This window comes from Rhamphochromis longiceps, linkage group LG17 (genome assembly GCF_057381845.1).
Source record: "Rhamphochromis longiceps isolate RC_006_pf linkage group LG17, R_longiceps_female_GT1.1, whole genome shotgun sequence".
Classification (NCBI taxonomy): domain Eukaryota; kingdom Metazoa; phylum Chordata; class Actinopteri; order Cichliformes; family Cichlidae; genus Rhamphochromis; species Rhamphochromis longiceps.
The window spans coordinates 20,702,929-20,722,731 of record NC_140573.1 but is presented as its reverse complement, the minus strand read 5'-3'; the positions used below and the strand labels follow the sequence as shown (position 1 = coordinate 20,722,731).

Here is a 19,803-nt window from a genome sequence, read left to right as displayed (position 1 = left end):
CTGCCAGACTGATTGAAGCTGTTCATTCTTTAATAAAGCACTTCTAATGAAGATGCTCATTATCACCTGACTTAGTGAAGAGCCTGTTGCTGTGGTAACATGAGGTGGAGCTTGTTTTCTTGTTTGTCCGACACAGGAGGGGCAATGATTTGATTAATTGAGCGTCACTTCTGTTAGCACTGTCAATTAGACTGACACTGCTCTTTAATTAGCTGCCAGTCTTATATCTAATTATGTCAAGGTCAATTTTCTCCCACACAGATTATTTTAATCACTGATTGGATGTGTGTAAATTGGTCATTATTAGTCATTGATCATTTACGCTACGTGTGTGTTTGATTCTGCTTTAAAGGCCATGCACTCAGAGGGCCGAGATATTGACATCGGGGAGATGATGGACAGGTGGACTCTACAAATGGGCTACCCTGTTGTCACCATCAGCAAGAACCAATCAGAGCAGCTCCCTACATATTACATCACAGTCAGCCAGGAGCACTTCCTGTATGGAGAGGAAGTCAGAAAAAACAACAGGTGAGGGAACTGAAAGCTGTCAGATCGTTTAATAGTCTGTTATTTCTCAGAGATTGTAATAAACTATATGTCATTTTATTAAACTTACTTTGATGCACCCAAGAGTGATGGAAGCTCTACAGTAACAAGATGGCAATTATAATCGAGTGTAGCCAAGCTAACAAACTAGCACGACAAACATTCTGTTCTGTTAGCCTGTAGTCTAATATTCATTTGATGCCCATTAAAAACTACGTGCCTTGGTAGCATTAGTGGGTTAGGGTTGGAGATGTCTGTACATAATGCACAGCAGCATATTTGTAGAAAACCAAACAGAGCATGTCAGCACAAACACCTCAAATATTCCTTCAGACTGATGTGAGATGCTGAGAAAGTCATACAAAAATCACGTACAGTGGAACCCCGACTTACGAAATTAATTTCTTCCCGAGGGTCTTTCGTAAGTCGAAAATTTTCGTAAGTCAAAGCACCCATCGCGCCTTTTGAGTGAACGATAGGCTATAGGCTAATTGCTAACTGCAACAACAATACGTCCAAGTGGAACAGCGAAGCGCAAGTACGAAAGCCAAGGGGGTTGTCACATGATTCAGAAGGCATTGTGGGCATTGTGGGCATTCTGGGCCCAGCCAATCAGAGCCAGTGGATTTCATTACGTGGGCATTTTGCTGTAACACGGGCAGAAATATTGCCGTTAAGTGCCTTCGTAACTTGAATTTTTCGTTAAATGGGGTATTCGTAAGTCGGGGTTCCACTGTACTTCAAGTAAATGCTACTAAAGAAAGTTCTACAAGCTTGTGAATCAAAGACTAAGTTGATTTTTCATAGGACCACACTCAGTGAAACTCTTTTTCACTGTATGCTTTCAGACGTGGCTACCTTATGATTGACAAGTTTTTACTGTACAAGCCACCACTCTGTTACCAGGCTCAATCAGCTCTAGTTGAGCAATCAACAGGAGACTTAAAAGCGATGTGTGCTGTCACTGTAGCTACCAGCAGTGCATGACTGCAGAATCTTTGAAATATTTGTAGTCCTTTTTTGTAAGTGTATCCAACTTATGCATAAAAAGTTTGGTTAAACAAGTTTGAAAAATGTTAGTTAGTTAGTCACTCTGGTTTGTCCATATGGCCCTTCTACAAATGCCGTTCTTTGGATGGACCTAATTTGTAGCTCTAAGAATAGGCATTATGGAGCTGGAGTCTCTGGACACTAGTTGGCCTTTAGACTGCTAGTCCTATTCCTGACATGTCTCTCCATCTGTTCTTCATTCAGTCATTCACCGCTGAAACAATTCTCCTGAAACCCCTCATTTCACGCTACATTAGGCACTAAGTTTGTCTTTCAGTGATCTTGCTGGATCTTTTTTCCTGAAAAGGCACTTTTCCTGTTTCCTCTCTCATTCTTTACCACCTTTACATCTTTTATACTTCATTTATATTTGATTCCAATCATGTTTTATTCACATCTTTTACAACCTTTGGAGTTTACTCTCTTCTGTTTTATCGACCCACTTTCTTTTCCATCAATACTTCATCAGCTTCCTTCCTTTTTTTATTTCTTTACTTTTACCTGTTCTTGTTTTCTCCCATCATTTATTTCCAGGTCTTTCTCTCTCTCTTCAGTCTGTCATGTTTTTGTACAGTAGTTGACATTTACAATGACTCTGACCTGCTCAGTTTCTCAACAAAAGTTTCCTCAGCTTTTCTTACGTTATGTTCTTTTTCTTGTCTTTCATGTGGAGTCTTTTGTGTTTCACTTGAGCTGAGAATCGCTCTCGAGGTCTCATCAGCTGATGAACTGAAGCTGTTTGTTGTAGGTGGAGTTGAAATCTTTCTTTTGCTCTTGTTGAGTCTCGCGGGGCTGCGTTCAGACACACTCAGCGGTCCCAGGGCATTCACCAACACTAAAAAGAAACTGCTGCTGTGCTTTTAGTTGATTCGGCATCACGGCTGAGTGCAGCCGGGGCTGATGCTGCTGTTTGATCCAGCGGAGCTGTGTTTAGAAGCACAGCAGTGTCCCGCAGTGTACACGCTGTTGACTCAAGCCCAGACTGCTTTATTTAATTATTTATTATCAGTATTATTTTCATGAGAAGAGAACTCTTGGACATGCACTAAATTGTGTGCAGGTTGTCCAGTCCTTCAATAACTTGGGAACTCACAACTTTTCTGGAGAGAAAATACTGATGTGGGTTCATCCAGCGAATGATCATTTTGCTGAAGGTTTTTGAAGCAGTTAAACTGGCTGGTTTTCCTGGGATTCAATAGTTCTTCTTTAAAGCTTTAAATTCTTGTTGTACAATTCAGACAATTGTTGTCAACACTTTCAGTCTCCAGTTCTTTTAATGGGACACTGTATGAAGGAACAATATCTGGCACTTTTGCTATTTTGCTGTTTTCTTTTATTACTTAAACAAGTCAGCTGTCGGAAAAAGCTCATCATCATCGCTTCACCCTCATGGTGTGTTTAGACCAAATGCAAATCCCTCTTTTCCCATGATTACATATAGAGATACAAAATTTGAGCTTCAGTCATCTTCTATGGACAACCAGCCCTGTATCATTCAGCTTTGATATGAAAACAGAAAAAAATAGGAAGGGAAAAGTTTGTAAAATCAGAGATCATTATATATCTCACAAGTGTTCATTTCTGTGCAGATTGCACCTTCTCATTTTCCTTTGGCTCTGCTAAAAAAATAACATCTTATCGCAGATTATTTTCTGCCACTGAGAACCTCATATACCTTTTATAAAAAGGTACTTTAATTTAACAATTAACTCTGATTATAACCTTACTCCAGTTTTAAAAATTGTATGTTTGCAGGTCAAGATGACCTGCTCAAACTGAGCATCAGAATAAAGAACAAAATTGACTGAAGTTACTGAAGAATATGGCATGATTGTTGCTCATCCCAGCAGATGAGCAACAATCACACCAACATAGACAAGTTTTTCCACTGTTCCCTTGGTTACTGTAGTTATGCATTTCACTACTTTGCTGTTGATGACACCAGCAGAGCACTTTAGGCCTGGTCTGGTCTCATGGAATCTATTTTAGACATGGAGGGCTTTTTATTGAATTGTGTTGGAGTAGTAGGAGTAGTAACTCTGGAAAAAAAAACACTAAAAGGGTACCCACTGTATTCCCACATGATGACTAAGGTCGTGACTAAGCATCAGTATGTGCTTGAAAGAAAGTGAGGATGGTTTTGCATAGACTTCAGATCACATAATGAGTTTTAAAATGTATTTTTAAAGTCTCTCGTGACAACCTGGAAAGGCTGGTGTCCACCGAAGTACAGGTTAGCACTGTTACCTCACAGCAAGAAGGTCCTGAGTTCAGCCTGTGTGGAGTTTGCATGTTCTCCCTGTGTTTGTGTCCAATGACAAGCGGTTAGTTGGGTTAGGGCAATTGGTAACTCTAAATTGCCCATTGGTGTGAATGGTTGTCTGTCTCTTTGTTAGCCCTGCGACAGAAGTGGGCCTGTCCAGGGTAGGCTCCAGCCCCCCCGCGACCCTGACAATGATAGGTGGAAACGAATGGATGGATGAAAACTAACTAGCATGCTAACTTACCTGCAGCCACTCATAAACTGAAATCCAACCAGCTGTCACATTAGCGTGACAGGCAGTTATCTTTGTATCCAATAAATTTAAGTTGGAGAGGAAGCTTTTCATTTACATAACAAAAAAAAAAAAAATCTACATTTTCAGACTTTTTTTGGCATTTTGTTAACTTCAGGTATTAAGGTGACATTTTGAAGATCACGGTTTATTTTTGTCAAACACATTCTTCTCTTCCTCTGGTGTTGTGCTTGGAGACATTTTAAATTTGGGTCTTTTTATTTTTCCACCATCAAACAACCAGGGAGATAAATGCCTTTAAAAGAACTGAAGTGACAGGCAGAGGGAGAGAGACGATGAGGACAGCATGAGCTAACGTTAAGGTCGAGGCAATGTTACTGAAAATAAATCAAACAGTATCTCAGTCAGGATTTAACAGCTCGTTTCTGTGGTGTCTCGTCAGCTGACGGGTAAACAGTGATGTGATTGGAGAAGCAGTGTCTGTGTGCTTGATTTAATGAGCTTTAATGCTAAACAGGACAGTGATGAATTATTCATGAGTCCACAAAACCACAGTTGAAGGAAGTATTTATATACTGCTTTACCCTGATGAGCCAGATAAGTATGACTAAACAAATTTACCAGAAAAAGCTCCTCTTCTTCTTTTGGCTGCTCGCTTTAGAGGTCACCACAGCAGATCACCTCCATCTCACAGTATTCCAGTATCCTCTGACAAACCAATCCTCTGCAAATCCTGCTTCACTACATCCATGAGTCTTTTCCTCCTGCCTGGCAGCTCTATATTCAACATTATGTCCAATATGTGCACTATCCTTCCTCTGGACATGTCCAAACTATCTCAGCCTTGCCTGTCTCCAAACGGCTCAACCTGAGTTGTCACCCTGATGTACTTATTTCTAATCCTATCCATTCTGGTCACTCACAATAAAAATCTTAGCATCTTCAACTCTGTCACCTCTAGCTCGACCTTCCTTCTTCTTGTTAGTCAGACAGAGGAAGCAAAGTTGAAATATAAAAAGCTACAGCAGCCAGAAATTTAGAAAAAAGAGACCCTAGACCCTTTGCTGCACCAGACATCCGTGGGACATCACTGTGCTTCATATCGGTTTTGGAGAGGTCTGCACTGACTTTTTGTCCACACATTGTTATCAGACCCCACACTCACAGGGGAAAGTCTTCGTCACAGCTCATTGCATCACCACACATAACTAACCTTGCGGACTACTTTGTGACTTGTTTGATCTGGTCTCAAAACTGTATTTGTCCCAAAATCTCCTCAAAGTGCATCTTTAAAAGAGCCTTGAAAAGGTAAACACAACACCTATTGGTTTGTGAATTCACATTTTAAAAACTTGACTTTGATATAATGTCCATTGAAATGTGGACTTTTTTTAAGGAAGAGGTGTCACAAAAAGTTTATCAAGTTATTCACTACTGCTAGCAAACTTATCAAGCATAGCTAGATAGCTTAAAAAGGATTGCAAACTCACTCACCAGACTAGACTTCTTTAAAGAGCTAGAATGATTATTCTTCAGATAAATCCATTAAACATAGTCAATATGCTACAATGCTGCAACTACAGTTCTGAGGTCTTGTTTAATTAGCAGATGTGATGGCTAGCAACAGTTAACTGTCTTTAATCCTTAAAATATTCCTGAGCTCTATACAGTTTCTGTTAGGGTGAGCTGTAGCTTTAGAGACAAAAAACTTCTTTTTTGGTTGTTTGCTTTTTTGTTTTTACCAGGCTATAAGTATGTTTATTTCCACTGTAAATTTGGGCTTTTTCACATCAAGTGGCCATTTGAAAAACACTCCTGCAATATACTTTTTTTATTTTCTTTTATCCGTCTTTTTTTCTTTTTCCATTGATAAAAAATGTTCCCTACCCCAGATTTAATATGAAAATAAAATTAAACTCTGATCCAAGACATCTCTATTTTTCCATCAACCTATTTGGTATCTTGTCAAAAGTCAGATAAATTTCATCATCTGCTGAGCTTAACTGCAGTGTCTACCCAGTAATTACACTTGCAGATATCTAAAGTAAAATGAACAGAGGAACATTTATGTTGTTTCTCCAGGTGCATGTTGAAGGCCCTTTAACAGCTGTCTATACAGAGATTGTTTGTTTCTTGCACATCTGACAGCATAGATATGACTTTGCTTTCAGTCAGCTACATAACTACCACATGACACATCTTTTAAGGTGTCGAGTCTGGTTTATCCCTTATAAGTGTGTATATATGGTGGTTATTTACACGACTGGAAGTGTTGCCAGAACAAAAAAAGAAAACCCTACAGAGAGTAGTCTCACAGTAGAGTGAGTCTAGAGTCTCGAGTAGTTTGTCACATGATTTATAAGATATGTGAACTGGTCCCACAATCGTCCACAAACTTTTTGTGTTTTGGTCAACAGTATATTGGATATTAACACAAAATGAATAGTCTAGAGTCCTGCCACAAGCTGTGGGTAGTGAATAAAATAGATTGAGGATACAAGCAATCGAAATGAGCTTCCTCAGAAGGTTGCTTAGAACCTCCTTTAGAGAAATGGTGAACTGCTCAGTTATTTGGAAGAAGGTTCAGGGTAGGAATACTGGTCTCCACCATCAGACAGAAACAGTGAAGGTAGGGTTTGGGTATCTGACTAGGATGCCTCCTGGTTGTTTCCTCGGTAAAACTCAAGTGCCCTGTTTGATACTCCTTCATAAACTCTTTCCTGTGTTGACACAGCATCAAACATTGGTGATAGTCAAGTTCTACTTATAAATAATCATCTTATTATGAATGATCACTTTGTTCTTAATGGTTCCCCTCAGAGTTTCTGGCTCTGCTAGCTCTGGGTGCTAAGGGAAACAATAAGTGCCCATTTGTAAATTGTCCTCAGGGCATCTTGTGTTCCAACACAGAGTAGTCATGTAGTCATGAATAATTTGGTGCTTGTCACAGAGTTTTATGGTAATTTTATGGTGTGGTCTGTGTTAAGTGCTGTTTTGTGTTAATTTTGTGGCACACACAAATTGCCCTCTGTGTCTGGAAGTTGTGAAGTGACCTAGAAGCTTTGGGTTGTTTTATGCCACGAGACGCCGCATGTCTCTCATTTTTATTCCTGACAGCCCACGTCTGTCGAGCTGATATTGTGGCTTCTGATCCTGGCTTTAGAGGAGCAGGTAGGTATATTTTTGATCATAAAGGTTTGGATTTTATCTGACTTGGAGACACTTGGAACGACAAGTCTAAATGGGGTCAACATGTTCTTTAATGGAGGAAGATGAGCAGAGAGGTGAAGGCTGTCTGAAGAGTTTCTAAAGTTTCCCACTCTGAATAGATCACTGCAGTCATGCTGCGTTTCTCTCTACCTCCAGCATGAATGTGTGTGTTTCACTTGGTTTCTGCCTTTGATGAATAAACCATAAACTCTGAGGACACACACACACTTGCATCAATATTAATAAACACATTCTGCTGTCCAGGCTGTGGATTGTGTGTCTTCCAGTGTGCGTCTCTGTGGGTGTGTATGTGTGCGTGGTTTAGCTCCACTCCTGTCAATCACATTGATATAAATATCAGATAAAGTATTTGCTTGCTAGGCAGTGGTATTGATCCACTATAGCCTGCAGCGACAAATGGCTATTATAGGAATAGTAAATGGTTCTTTTTCAGGCTGATTGTGTTACAATGACCCCTACTTTACAGTATTCACACACCCACTGCTTAAAAAGGGGAATTGACTGGATGTAAAGTATTTATGTAAAGCTGATTGTTTGCCATTTCTAATGAAAATCCAGTCTAATTAAAATATGAATCAATTTGATAAAAATGAGTCTAATTATAACATCAGGGTTCTTAACAGTGCTGAAGAGAAACACTCACTTTTAGGACTCTTATTAGTACTTACATATGGTAACTGTTAGGATTAAAATTAGACTTTAACATCTAATAGGGAAGCATCAAGAAGCTATTTGTTCCTAATGAGCGCTAAGACTCAGCTAAATTCTTTCCTCACAGAGCACTATCCGCATGGGTTTGGTTTTTGGCCAAAAACCTTCACCTCAGACGAACAATAATGCACTCGTGACATCATAAATAGTTCTGCAATTCTTTTTGTTTGCTTTATACTTTTTGGCCATGCACATACATCGATCCGGCATAACATTAACATTGCCACTTACCTTATATTATGTTGGTCCCCTTTTGCTGCTGAAACAGCCCTGACCCTTTGGCACATGGATCCATGTGTGAGGCATTTAGTTGTTGGCGTTCTTGAAACCAGTCCAGGTGGTGCACATGTTGATCAGTCTCTAGCAACTGCTGTATTTACCAGGAGTTGGTGTTTTACCCCTCTGGTTATTTGTGCCAATTCCTTTCTGGGCCCCACTCATGTACTGACATATGTGTCTATTCATCTTAGCCACTATGATGCCTGACAGGAACTTCCATGTAGTGCTGAGACAGGTTATTGGCTGGCAGTTGGATGGGACTGGCCCCTTCTAGGAATCCTTGGGGATCAGGACTGTCCAGCCTTCAGTTAGCCAATCCTAGTCCGCTTCATCCTTTAGCACTTGGTTCAATTGTGTTGCCAGATGATCATGACGTCCAGTTCCTCTGCCACTGAGAGTACACCTTGGATTGTCCAGTGGAGAACAGCTGGTTTATGCTCCTGGCTTTAATCTCCCTAGTATAAATCTGTGAGTCTTTGCTTGGCAGTTTCCAGTGTCCCAGGTATGGGCAGCTAGTTGTACTTCTTAGGCATTCCTTTCTTTATCACATCTTTCTGCAGCTCTGATAAATGGGCTCCATGGAGAAGTCCCTATCCCCATTGAGGGGTACTGCTCCTTGTGGCCGTTCATCTCGCAGCCAAGCATCTCATGGTATAGATTTTTATATATATAGAATCAATATAGAATCAATTCAGTATAGAATCAATTTTAAATCATGCTTTTTATTTGTTTTTGTTTCTAATGTCTCTGTAAAGCACTTTGAATCACCTTGTTGTTGAATTGTGCTATACAAATAAATTTGCCTTGCCTTGCCTATAGATCAGATGGTTGGTTTCAGCAATGGTCACAGTCGGGACTGTCAACAATGCTGCATTCACTAGTAGACCTTCAAGTAGCCTCTGAAGATCTAACAGAAGATGTGAAAAGAGTTACGTAATACATAGTAATCGGCCACTGAGGAACAAGGTTTCCAGCTTAGCCATGATCCTAGCTTGCCGTTGCATTTGTGTTGAATCCAATCAATCTCTAGTTGTGATAGCAGTTGCAAGCAGTTGGAACTGTGATCTACTAGTTGTTTCACCTTTCCATTGGGATTACTTGCATAACAGCATTATGACAGCAAGAAATGGTGAATAGGGGGAATCTATTTCTCCTATTCACTGTTCTCACCCTTGTCCACTTATGCCTTCTTGTCCCGGTAGCCTTCCTCAACACCTGATGTGGACCTTGTTAATCTGGGGGACATCCGAGCTGGTGTGGCTTCAGTTATAACATTTTTATATCACTTAGTTCATCTGTAAAGCTCTTTGTTAAAGCTTCCAAAGTACCTCACATACAACCACAGTAGAGGATCCACAAACCATTACCCTCTCTTCCATCTGCACTGACCTTGGTAGAAAAGACTTCAAAATGAATCGTTTAAAGAAATTGAATTGCTGTGTATCCTCAGGATTCTGTCATACCATTTAGATCACTGAAATTTTATCATACAATGTTTTTATCTACTTCTATCTACTACTACTATTTCTTAGTTGTGCTTTCTCTGAGAAAACTTTGGATTCCATAGCACCAACTAAGTATCGTTTAAACACCATAGGCTACCTGAGTATCATTGCTGAAACCTATCATCCATTTATAACCCCATTGTACGCATCTTATAATGGCTGTTTCCAGCAGGATCCAACAAAGCATGCCACAAAGCTCAACCATCCCAAAATGTTTTTTTATTTTACATAACAGTGAGTTCACTCCTCACCAGATCTCAATCCAATAGAACACATTTTGGATGTTGTGTAATGGGATTTTCTCGTCTAGCCCACAAATCTCCAGCAGTTAGGACCAAAATCCCAGAGGAATGTTTCCAACACCCTATACGATTAAGCCAGTTCTGATAAGAAAGACAGGGGTGTGTCCAACTTGGTATACGCAACCAAAGACAGTATAAAACATTTTTACTGACTATCCAAGCATTCTGAGGTCTCAGCTGTAACCAGGGTTTCTACCCATGAAAACAATGTGAACAGGAAAATGATAAACTGTGGTCATTTTGTGAAACCAGTATAGATTCCAGTATGGATTGAGGTTAAAACAATGTATTGAACAGATTAAAAAACACCCAAAGTAATATTTGAGCTGCTGCTTCTTTGTGATGAAAGAACCCACCTGAGATGGTCCAGGGATCTGAACAGGAAACCTCCCGTTTTCCAGGCTCCCCGTAGAGCATAACTTGCTGGAGAGATTTGGGATGTGTGGTCAGGAAACGCATCTGAATACCTAGGGAAAAACAGGAAAAAGGTTTAGGGCTTAGCCTGTTGTCATGAGGAAAAACTAAATGGATGGATGGATGGATTTATGGATGGATGGATGGATGGATTTATGGATGGATGGCTGGATGGATTTATGGATGGATGGTTTTGTTGGTAGATTTTCTTTTTCAGAGAATCTGAATTGTGTTGCTGTGTATTACTCCCACATTTCATCTGCCTTGCTGCTTCTCAGAAACCGTTTAACTCCTAAATGTCAACCGTTCAGGAAGAAAAACAGCCCAGTTCAATCCCAGCAGAACTGCCATTTTGTGGTAATATAATTGTTTTTTAAAAGCTCGATAGGTTGCAGAATCCACTCAAGCAGTGAAGGGGCATTTCTGTATTGTTCAGATGACAGTGAAAATGTAAAAATCACCCGACTAACCAACCAGAGTTTTCACTGGACAGCGCATTTAACCTCCGTTTCTCAGAAAGAGACAATAACCTTCAGTTACTTCCACTTGACTGATGCTTGCTGACTGCTGCAGCTATTACACTCTCACTTCCTGTCCCTCTGTAACACAGTGAGGGTCACTCGCTCCATTTCCAGCTGAATGATGCTAAGAGATCATCGCTGACCATCGCTCTCTCTTCTCTCTGTAATGCCTCTCTATCTGATAACTGAGGCAATAAAACCCAATCCAATTCCACTGACCATTACTGACATCACTCTCTCTCTGTAGTTTACAGTGGCAGGTCCCTCTCACAGTCGCCGTGGGAAACACATCCGCCGTTTGTTCAGAGTCTCTCATCTGGATCAACAACAAGACAGGTACAGTAGTGTGGGTGTAATGATTCTCTGTGCTGCTCTCACGTCTCAGATCATTCATGAAAGTGTGCTCTGCAATCATGACTTAATTATCTTGAAATGTTACCTTGAAATGATGAGCCGCTGTCTTGGCATTGTTTTGTTATGCCAACAGACTAATCTATTTCCTGATCACAAATTAATTATCTCATTATCTCCAGACATGTAATCTGTAGTTAATGGGCTCAACAAATCGAAGCGAACAGATACAGTAGATTGTTTTGAGGGATCTCATTTTCAAGGTTAGAGGTCTTTCAGTGCTGGCAGTAAACACAGAACCCCCCACATATAAATATGGCTAATTCTTCATGTTTTCTTTTCTCATAAAATAAAGTTTTTTTCTTCTAAATAAAACTCCCTCATTATTTAACAATGTGTAAAACTCACTGTTGTTCAGCTTTTAGAGAAATAAAGGTCACACGAGCTTGTTTTTTTAAAGAATAGCGCGCTCTACAAAGTACAGCTGCATTTTCTTTGATATTAGGACGATTAAATTACTTCTTACAGACAACAAAAATTTTCTGTGTTGAGGTAGTGCTTTGTCTTTATTAGCTTTTGGAGAAAAGTGTGTTACATGAAAAATAAACCTTTCAGAATAAAGCTTGTTCCTCTTTTGTCTTGCTGGCTGCTTTATGGAATAAAATTCAGATTTTTTAAAGGTAATTCTGCCTGAAGCTCTGTGCCAGTGAAACCAGCTGTAAGACCCCACCACCTCCACACACACAGATCAGAGCAGGCATCGGTGACAGCAGATATGACGTTTATTAAGCCAGAAACAACGTGAAGCATGAAAAGAGGAGCTCGGCTTGAGGTGAGCTGCAAAGCGGCAGCTTCGGACAGGTTATCACAGTGTATGAGAGTTTCTGATTGGACTAGTCGAAGGTTTCACAGAGCCATCAGCTGATATGTGCTGACGGTTAGATTATCTAATGATTAAAGCTGAGCATGACTTTTGGGCCTCTCTGAAATAATGCTATTCTCACTTTATGAGTGTTGTCAGAGATGATAACTCTGTTTTCTGGCTTGTTCCCCTTCAGTCTCTTTAAAATGGACGTAATTCAGGCCTATTTTTGAGGAATATACTTCCTATATCTGTCTTTGCCTAAAAAAACATCAGGTTCTCATCTTTGGAAAGAGCTGACTTCAGAAGAAGAGTTTGGATTCTGGCATATCTTCACCTATTTGCAATGAGAAGAAAGGAGTCTTAAAGTTCACGACTCAGAGGTAGTTTGTTTCCTATCAGAGGGAATAAGTTGAAGAAGTGGGCCAGACTGGAGTCAGCTGCTATTTTCCCTGTTTTCCTCAGGCTGTTATACACATCCTGCAAGCTGTTCTACTAAAGCACTACAACCTAATTTTGCCATCTCTGAGAATATTCACATTGTTGTGTAAGATGCAGCGATCCTTAAAAGGTTGTGCAGAATGAGCAGGCTATTCTTAGCTGGTTGTAGTTTCAAGATATTTTTTTCTGCTGCACCCAATTTTCTATTTGGTTTGTGTGTTCCAAGTTTTCTAAAATGTTTAAATGTGCAAATGGGGCGTCCTCTGTACAAATATTCCTGGTTTGTACTCTTTTCCAAAACAGAACAAATCGGAGGACTTGGTAAAACCAGATTCAAAAATCTTATCATATCTTTTTAATGGCACATTAAGGCCAGATGATTTTAGAAATCTCTTTTTACTAATTTATAATTCAAAAAATCCTGTAAACAGCCTGGGAAAAAAATATTGTGCATGTTTTTTGGAATAAAATGTTGAATGAGACTGTGAATGATAAATGAAGTGTAACAGACTGCAACAGACTGTCGGTACAGACTGTCTTACCATTCCTACAACAGCCTCTCAGCCTATGATAAGATGAATGGGTTAATGGATGAATATTTTCATTAATATCACCTCAAAATATCTGCAGTCGATCGCTATATCAAGTTTTCCAAATGTTTATATTTAAATATTAAAATGAGGCACTATCTAATAAAAACACTGTCACTGTCAAGTAAAATTAAACATTTTGTACATTTTCTTTCAGTTAAAATGAAAGAAGACATTATGAAAACACATAGAAACTCAAAACTGCTGACTTCACGGAAAAAAGAAAACAAACAAACAACTTTTAGAGCCATATTTACTAAATGGGCTAAAATGGTGCAGTCAGTTTATTTCAATACATGAAAAAAATCAAAACTTTACTGTTAAATATTGATACGATTAGTCAGTACCAAAAATATTAGCGTCCCCCCTCTTACAAGTTATCTTGTCACTGCACTCAATTTAATCCTTACAGTACTTTTATTTATGTCAAAACCCAGTTTGTTCTGGCACTAGAGCAGGGCGATATGACCAAAAATATTTATCACAATATACATTTGAAAATTTGCGATAACGATATAACTGATGAAATATTTAACACTAGACAAAATACTTTACAACTCCACAACTTTATTAGTGGAAAAAAAAATCTATGTATTTTCACTTAAACAAACAGCTGTTTTTTATGTACATTAAAGTTATATAAAAATTTTGCAGTGCAAATGCAAATTCCTTGCTGACAGTTTAACCAAAAGGCATTTCCAGTGGAAACTGGCCGACATATCCTCAGCATAACCATGTATAATATCCACAAAACTTAAAAAGAGGTTATACACACACAATACGGTAATATTATGTTGAAGCACAGTACGTATCACTCTGCGAGGCTCCGGCCTACGATAGCCGTAAAGCTCCGACAATCCATCAAGCGGTGCGGGTTTGTAGCTTAGCAAAGTCGTACTGAAACATTTGACGCCGTGCACCACATAAAATCTTTTCGAGGTCAGTAAGCACAACCAGAATTCATACATAAGGCACACGGGATTATAAGGGGCGCTGTCGATTTTCAGAAAAATGAAAGGATTGATTTTAAGTGTGCTGTATTTTCCAAAAAACACAGTAATAACGACGGCCCGCTAGCACGTGCTACCAAAAATAGTGCTTTGTTGTGCATCTGACGGACGAAAGCTAAACCAGTTCCACACCACTGAAGTTGCAGCATTTTTACAAACCAGTTCTGGTTCATCTGTTTCATTCAACGATCCGCTTTTGCCCTTCTCATTCTTAGTCGCTGCCAGGATTTTTCCGCCATGTGCGTATGAAAACAAAGGCTCTGCGCATGTGTGTTTTACCCATATTCTATCGCGATATTTCATTTTCTTATCGTTGCCCAACATTATACTGGTGTTATTGTGAACAGTATAAAACATTGCTATATTTTACCTTTATTATTATTGCTTGAATGACAACAGTGTATAAAGTGAGAAACCAACATTTTGATACCATGTAATGAGTTCATTGAGTGTTACTGTCATTTCACTTCAAACGTTTAAGCCCTAAAAATGTTTTTAAAAAACCCTACATTATAGGAGGAACTGGAACTGGAACTTGGAGTCCTCTGAAGATCCTGACAGGACACCATGTCGTTATCTGCCTATCTGATGTTTTTAATATTTTTGATGTCTTTGTTTTCTCGATGCTTGGATTAAGTGTTTTAATGTTTTGTTGTTGTGTTGTGTCTCAGAAACCCACAGGATTGGTCAGATGGATGACAGCACATGGTTGGTAGGCAACATCAATCAGACGGGCTACTTCCGCGTGAACTATGACCTCCAGAACTGGAAACTGCTTATTCAGCAGCTGCACACCAACCCCCAAGTAAAACTTGTCTGTATTCAGTAACATCTGCGTTTGTCTGTTTTTTCTCTTTCAGTTTTTCAATCCCTCTTTGCTTGTTGCTCACTTGCAGATCATCTCCGTTGGAAACAGGGCAGGACTTATCGATGATGCTTTTAACCTGGCCAGGTGAGATGATAGTTTGCTATGATATACCGCAGTGGCAGAAGTAGGAGAGGTTCTAGCCCTTTTCTCACTCTCTTTCTTACTTATTGGCTCATCTTTCACTCTGGCTTCAAGACATAAAAGCATGTGGACACAGAGGATGGAGCCAGGCAGATCTGTTGTGTCTGCTTCTGTGTTTCTTTTCCTATAAGGTGAAGGGCTTTTCTTGCACAGGACTGACAGTTTGTCGTCTTCTGTCAAAGAGATGGAAATTTTGAACATCGACAGATGTGTTTCAGAGTTGAGTAGGTGTTTTGTTTTGCCGCCGGGTATAGACTTCGATTTAGTTGGTCGTGTATACAGAGGTTTATTCTGTATAATGTGAGTTCAGTTGAGGCCCATGACTCTTTATACAGAAGAGTTCAGGACAGAGGTTTACCAGCACACACACACTTCCACCAGCACATGGAGAAGTGCAGCTCTGCGGCTCTGGGATTAGCAACACTGCCTTGTACTAGATTCTCCTCAATCCTGTATCATGTGTGATGTTTTATGTTCTCCCCTGCATTCTTATCATCAGTTACTTCCCACATATAAACATGCTTGGTGTGTGTCTCCAACAGCTTTCCAGTAAACTTTGGTTTTGCTAAAACAACACCTTTTTTTTAGTCTTAGAGAGAGAATCTGTTTTTCATTGAGTGAAATACCAACCACAACCATTTCCTCCAAACAAACTTTATTTTGCATACACAATCACACAGAGTACAATATGTAGCGGCAAACTTTGTCCGAGCTGTGGACAGGTTGCGCACATAGCCGCGCCATCCCAAGGCTTGGTTTTAGCATGGGGGGGGGTCTAGTCAAGACCCTTACTGGATACCGGTTGGGAATCAAACTTGTGACTCCTACTCCAAAGATTTGTAGTCTTACCACTACACTATTCGGCCACAGTTCCTATCCAGTTGGTCCTACAAGCACTCCAGGATCATAAAGCTTTCTGAGAATTTCAGAATTCACCTGCATTTCATTGAAATGAATTAAGTTCAGGTGCCAGAATTGTTTTATGATTGCGAAAAGTTGGATGATTTGAGCTCCATCATTTGTTTATAATTACTAAAATGAACCATCTGAGCAGCTGGCATTTAGTCCAGTATCTCTTTGATGTTACTACTGCACTGTTTTTGCTTTTTGGAATTCATGCAAAGTCTCCTCAAAGCTGCCGGTGTGTCCCCTGGTGCTACAGTACGGCTGTGAATGGGTCAAGGTATGAGCTGAATTGCCTCGCACACACCTGGGTCCGTCCACATTTCTGAATTCAAAGAAGTTGCGTACAGACAGTGTGCAAAGAATTTGAAAAATAAGCAAAGGCAGACGGGAACTCTGTGATGAATGAGCGATCAGCAGTCACGGCGCGGGCGGAGGCGGGGGGAGGCTGAGTGAGTCGTTTCTCATGGTGATGTTTTCAGCCTGAAGCTTTTTGAGCACTGTAACCAAAATCTACTCTGACACCAAGCCTATAACTCAATCTTCTACCCCCGTCTCCTTTTTTTCTTTCTGTATCTTCCCTTCCCTCTCTCAGCCATCTGTCCTCTGTCATGTTGAATGAGCAACATCCAGAGACGACTGCGCTGTCGTCTTATGCTCAGGAGTGTGTGTGTGTGTGTGTGTGTGTGTGTGTGTGTGTGTGTGTGTGTGTGTGTGTGTGTGTGTGTGTGTGTGTGTGTGTGTGTGTGTATGTGTGTGTGTGTGTGTGTGTGTGTGTGTGTGTTGAGTTGGGAGCTCAGCAGGAGGTTTCCATCTGTACCGAAAAAGAAACTACAGATCCATGAATATGCACACTGATAGCAGAGTACTCTTACTTCACCCTGGATCTGCAGTAGCACCACCACGCAACATTAGAAGACAAGAGTTAGTTTGTTTTTTAACACGATGAGCTTTTTGTTTTGTTCTTTTTTAGTCCTCCCACGAAAAGTCTTTTTCTATGCAACATTTATTTGTTAAACTTTTTGAGGACAGGAAACACTTTGACAAGTTTCTCTGAGATGCTATTAATCCTAAAAGAAGCCTTCTGCTATATGTGAAACATTAACTGTAGGTCTCACACATTCGTTTTTGAGGCTTAGTCATTTTCCAAACGTGCTTTCTGAGCTCAACATCTGCTTCACGGATTTTCTCGCTTCTTTATTTCAGGAGTAAAGACGTCTAGAAGACACTAGAGCATTACAGGAACTTTTTCCAACTTAAAGTGGACTAAAGACATTTTTTCTTATGAATATGTAGAAAGATATCATTAGCTCAAAACACGTGTATTCTCGCTGCCTTAGTTTTACTCCGATAATACGCAATTAAATCATATACATCATATTTTCAGGGCTGCATGTGAGTGGATAAAAAACATTAAATGTATTTCATAAAATGCAGCCAAATCACACAACGAACACTTACAGGTGTGGACAGAAGTTTACATCCATCATGGGCATGAATGTCAGGGTAATTTTGGATTTTTAATGACTTCTTTGAACTGGTGTTCCAGAGTGGAATGATTGCAGAGCATACATTTTTAATGACTTTGAAAAACAACAACTGGGTGCAAAAGTTTGAATTTATTTTCAATTTTTTCTGATCCACATAGGGTCAGATATGAACATACATACTCAGATATATACAGTAGATATACCCTCACTAATATTTGGTTAAATGTATGGTAGCAAGTGGCACCTCAAACAGATGTTTTTGTTAGCCATCAAGGAGGTTCTGGCATAATTCTGGCTGCGTATTTGACCGTTCTTCCTGACAGCTTCTTGGTTCATCGGCATAGATCTGACTTTTAAGCATAGTTAAAAGTAGGGTTGAGGTCAGGACTTTGTGAAGGCCATTCCAGAAGTGCAATGTTAGCCTGCTGTATCCATTCCAAAACCAGTTTTGTTATGTATTTGTCCTGTTAGAACACCAAACTGTGTCCATCTACCTGTTCATTTTAGGTGAAGTTAAAGAATTTAGAGGCAATCCTCCAACTTCATTAATCTGTCTTGCTACCACCGCCATGCTGGACAATTAGTCCTGTGTTCTTAGCTTTGAAAGCCTCACGGTGACGCTGGTGCTCCAGCAGTTCCCAGTTCATGGCAGGCTTTGGCTGCACTTAGCAAAGGATTTAAGTGGGTGTATGTATATATTTGATTCTCCTGATGAGTGCATTCAACCTTCTTCAGACCACAGCTGTATTTTATTTATTTATTTATTCGAAATGTGCATCACGTTTTGGAAATCAGAAGGGAAATTACTTACATCTTTTATACTGCCTGAAGACTTTTCTCATTATCATTAAATGTCTGATTTAAATAAAGTTCTGTAACATTCCACTTTATATCCATACAGCTCATACATTTATGTGACATAACTAACATAATAACCAATCTAGTGCATCCCTGTGTGTGATCCACGGTATCTTCTTGTGGGCTTCCTCTGATTCATTTGGGACATTACTGGAACGAAATGTGTAATCCATGCATATAGACCAAGAAAACGTATTCCTGCACATCATCTAAGGGAAATTCAGAATCATCCTCTTTAATTTGATAACATGGAAGGCACAGCTTGTGTTGAATCTGCTGCCTGTACTTCATATCCAGTGATGGTGAGGTGAGGTAAAAGAAGGCTGGGTATGTGCAGTTTATAGTACCTCTTCTACAGTTTGATTCCTTGCTCGGGGATTTATTTCTCCACCTTATTGTGGCATCAACTGATTATTTCGGGGAGTGTAGTGCTCGTACTGATCGAAATGAAAGCCAGAAATTATTAAACCATGATAAACTCTTCAGGTCACAAACAAATCAGCTGCCAGGCCATCTAATGATCACTTCTGAGTCACAAAAAAAACACTGAGATCTGTTTTATCGCACTGAAGGCAAAAAAAGAAACTGCCAGCTCTGCTCATTTAGCAGAAATGCGTCTTATTTATGAAGATGTTATTTCAGCCTTTTTCTGAGAGCTGCTCACTGAATTGATTCTTTAATCTCAGAATTAATTTCAGTCGTGCTGATTCTTCTTCTGCTGCTCACACTTCAATTGACCAAAGCCTGAGTAATCCACCCAGCACTAACTACAAATAGGAGGCAGCACGACTGTATGAAGGTGTGTGTGTGTGTGTGTGCGCGTGTGTTTGTGTGTGTGTCTCTGCGCGTGTGTGTGTGTATCAGGCTAGTTTAGCAGTAATAAATGCCTCAGTGAGTGTACGCTTAAACAGTGATGGATGTTGCCTCTCTTATATGTGTGCACCAGTCCCTCGTTAGCTCTCCACTGAGCCTTGCTAATGGCTAATGGACAAACAATTAACTGGCCCTTAACGATGTTAATGAGTTAATGAGCTCGTTAAGACGACAACCCTGGGCGCAACAGAGAGAGAGCGAGGGAGACTGTAACTGAGAGCAAAAATTGAAAATCTATAATCGCTTCACTTCATTTCACAACTACACTAAAATTTAAAGCCCTGCTAGCATTTCCTAGAGATCCCAGTGTTCATTACAGACACAATATAGACAGAAAA

At 39.9% G+C, this 19,803-nt stretch overlaps 1 protein-coding gene across 1 annotated transcript in view; it reads left to right on the top strand.

The window, feature by feature from the left end:
- Positions 1–19,803, top strand: part of LOC146649644 (thyrotropin-releasing hormone-degrading ectoenzyme-like) — a 281,955-nt gene that overhangs the window by 227,281 nt on the left and 34,871 nt on the right. Inside the window, exons 10-13 of the mRNA XM_085386023.1 lie at positions 353–531; positions 11,326–11,414; positions 15,004–15,137; positions 15,229–15,284. Of these exons, the coding sequence (XP_085242149.1) occupies positions 353–531; positions 11,326–11,414; positions 15,004–15,137; positions 15,229–15,284 (458 nt within the window). The remainder of the gene's footprint in view (positions 1–352; positions 532–11,325; positions 11,415–15,003; positions 15,138–15,228; positions 15,285–19,803) is intronic.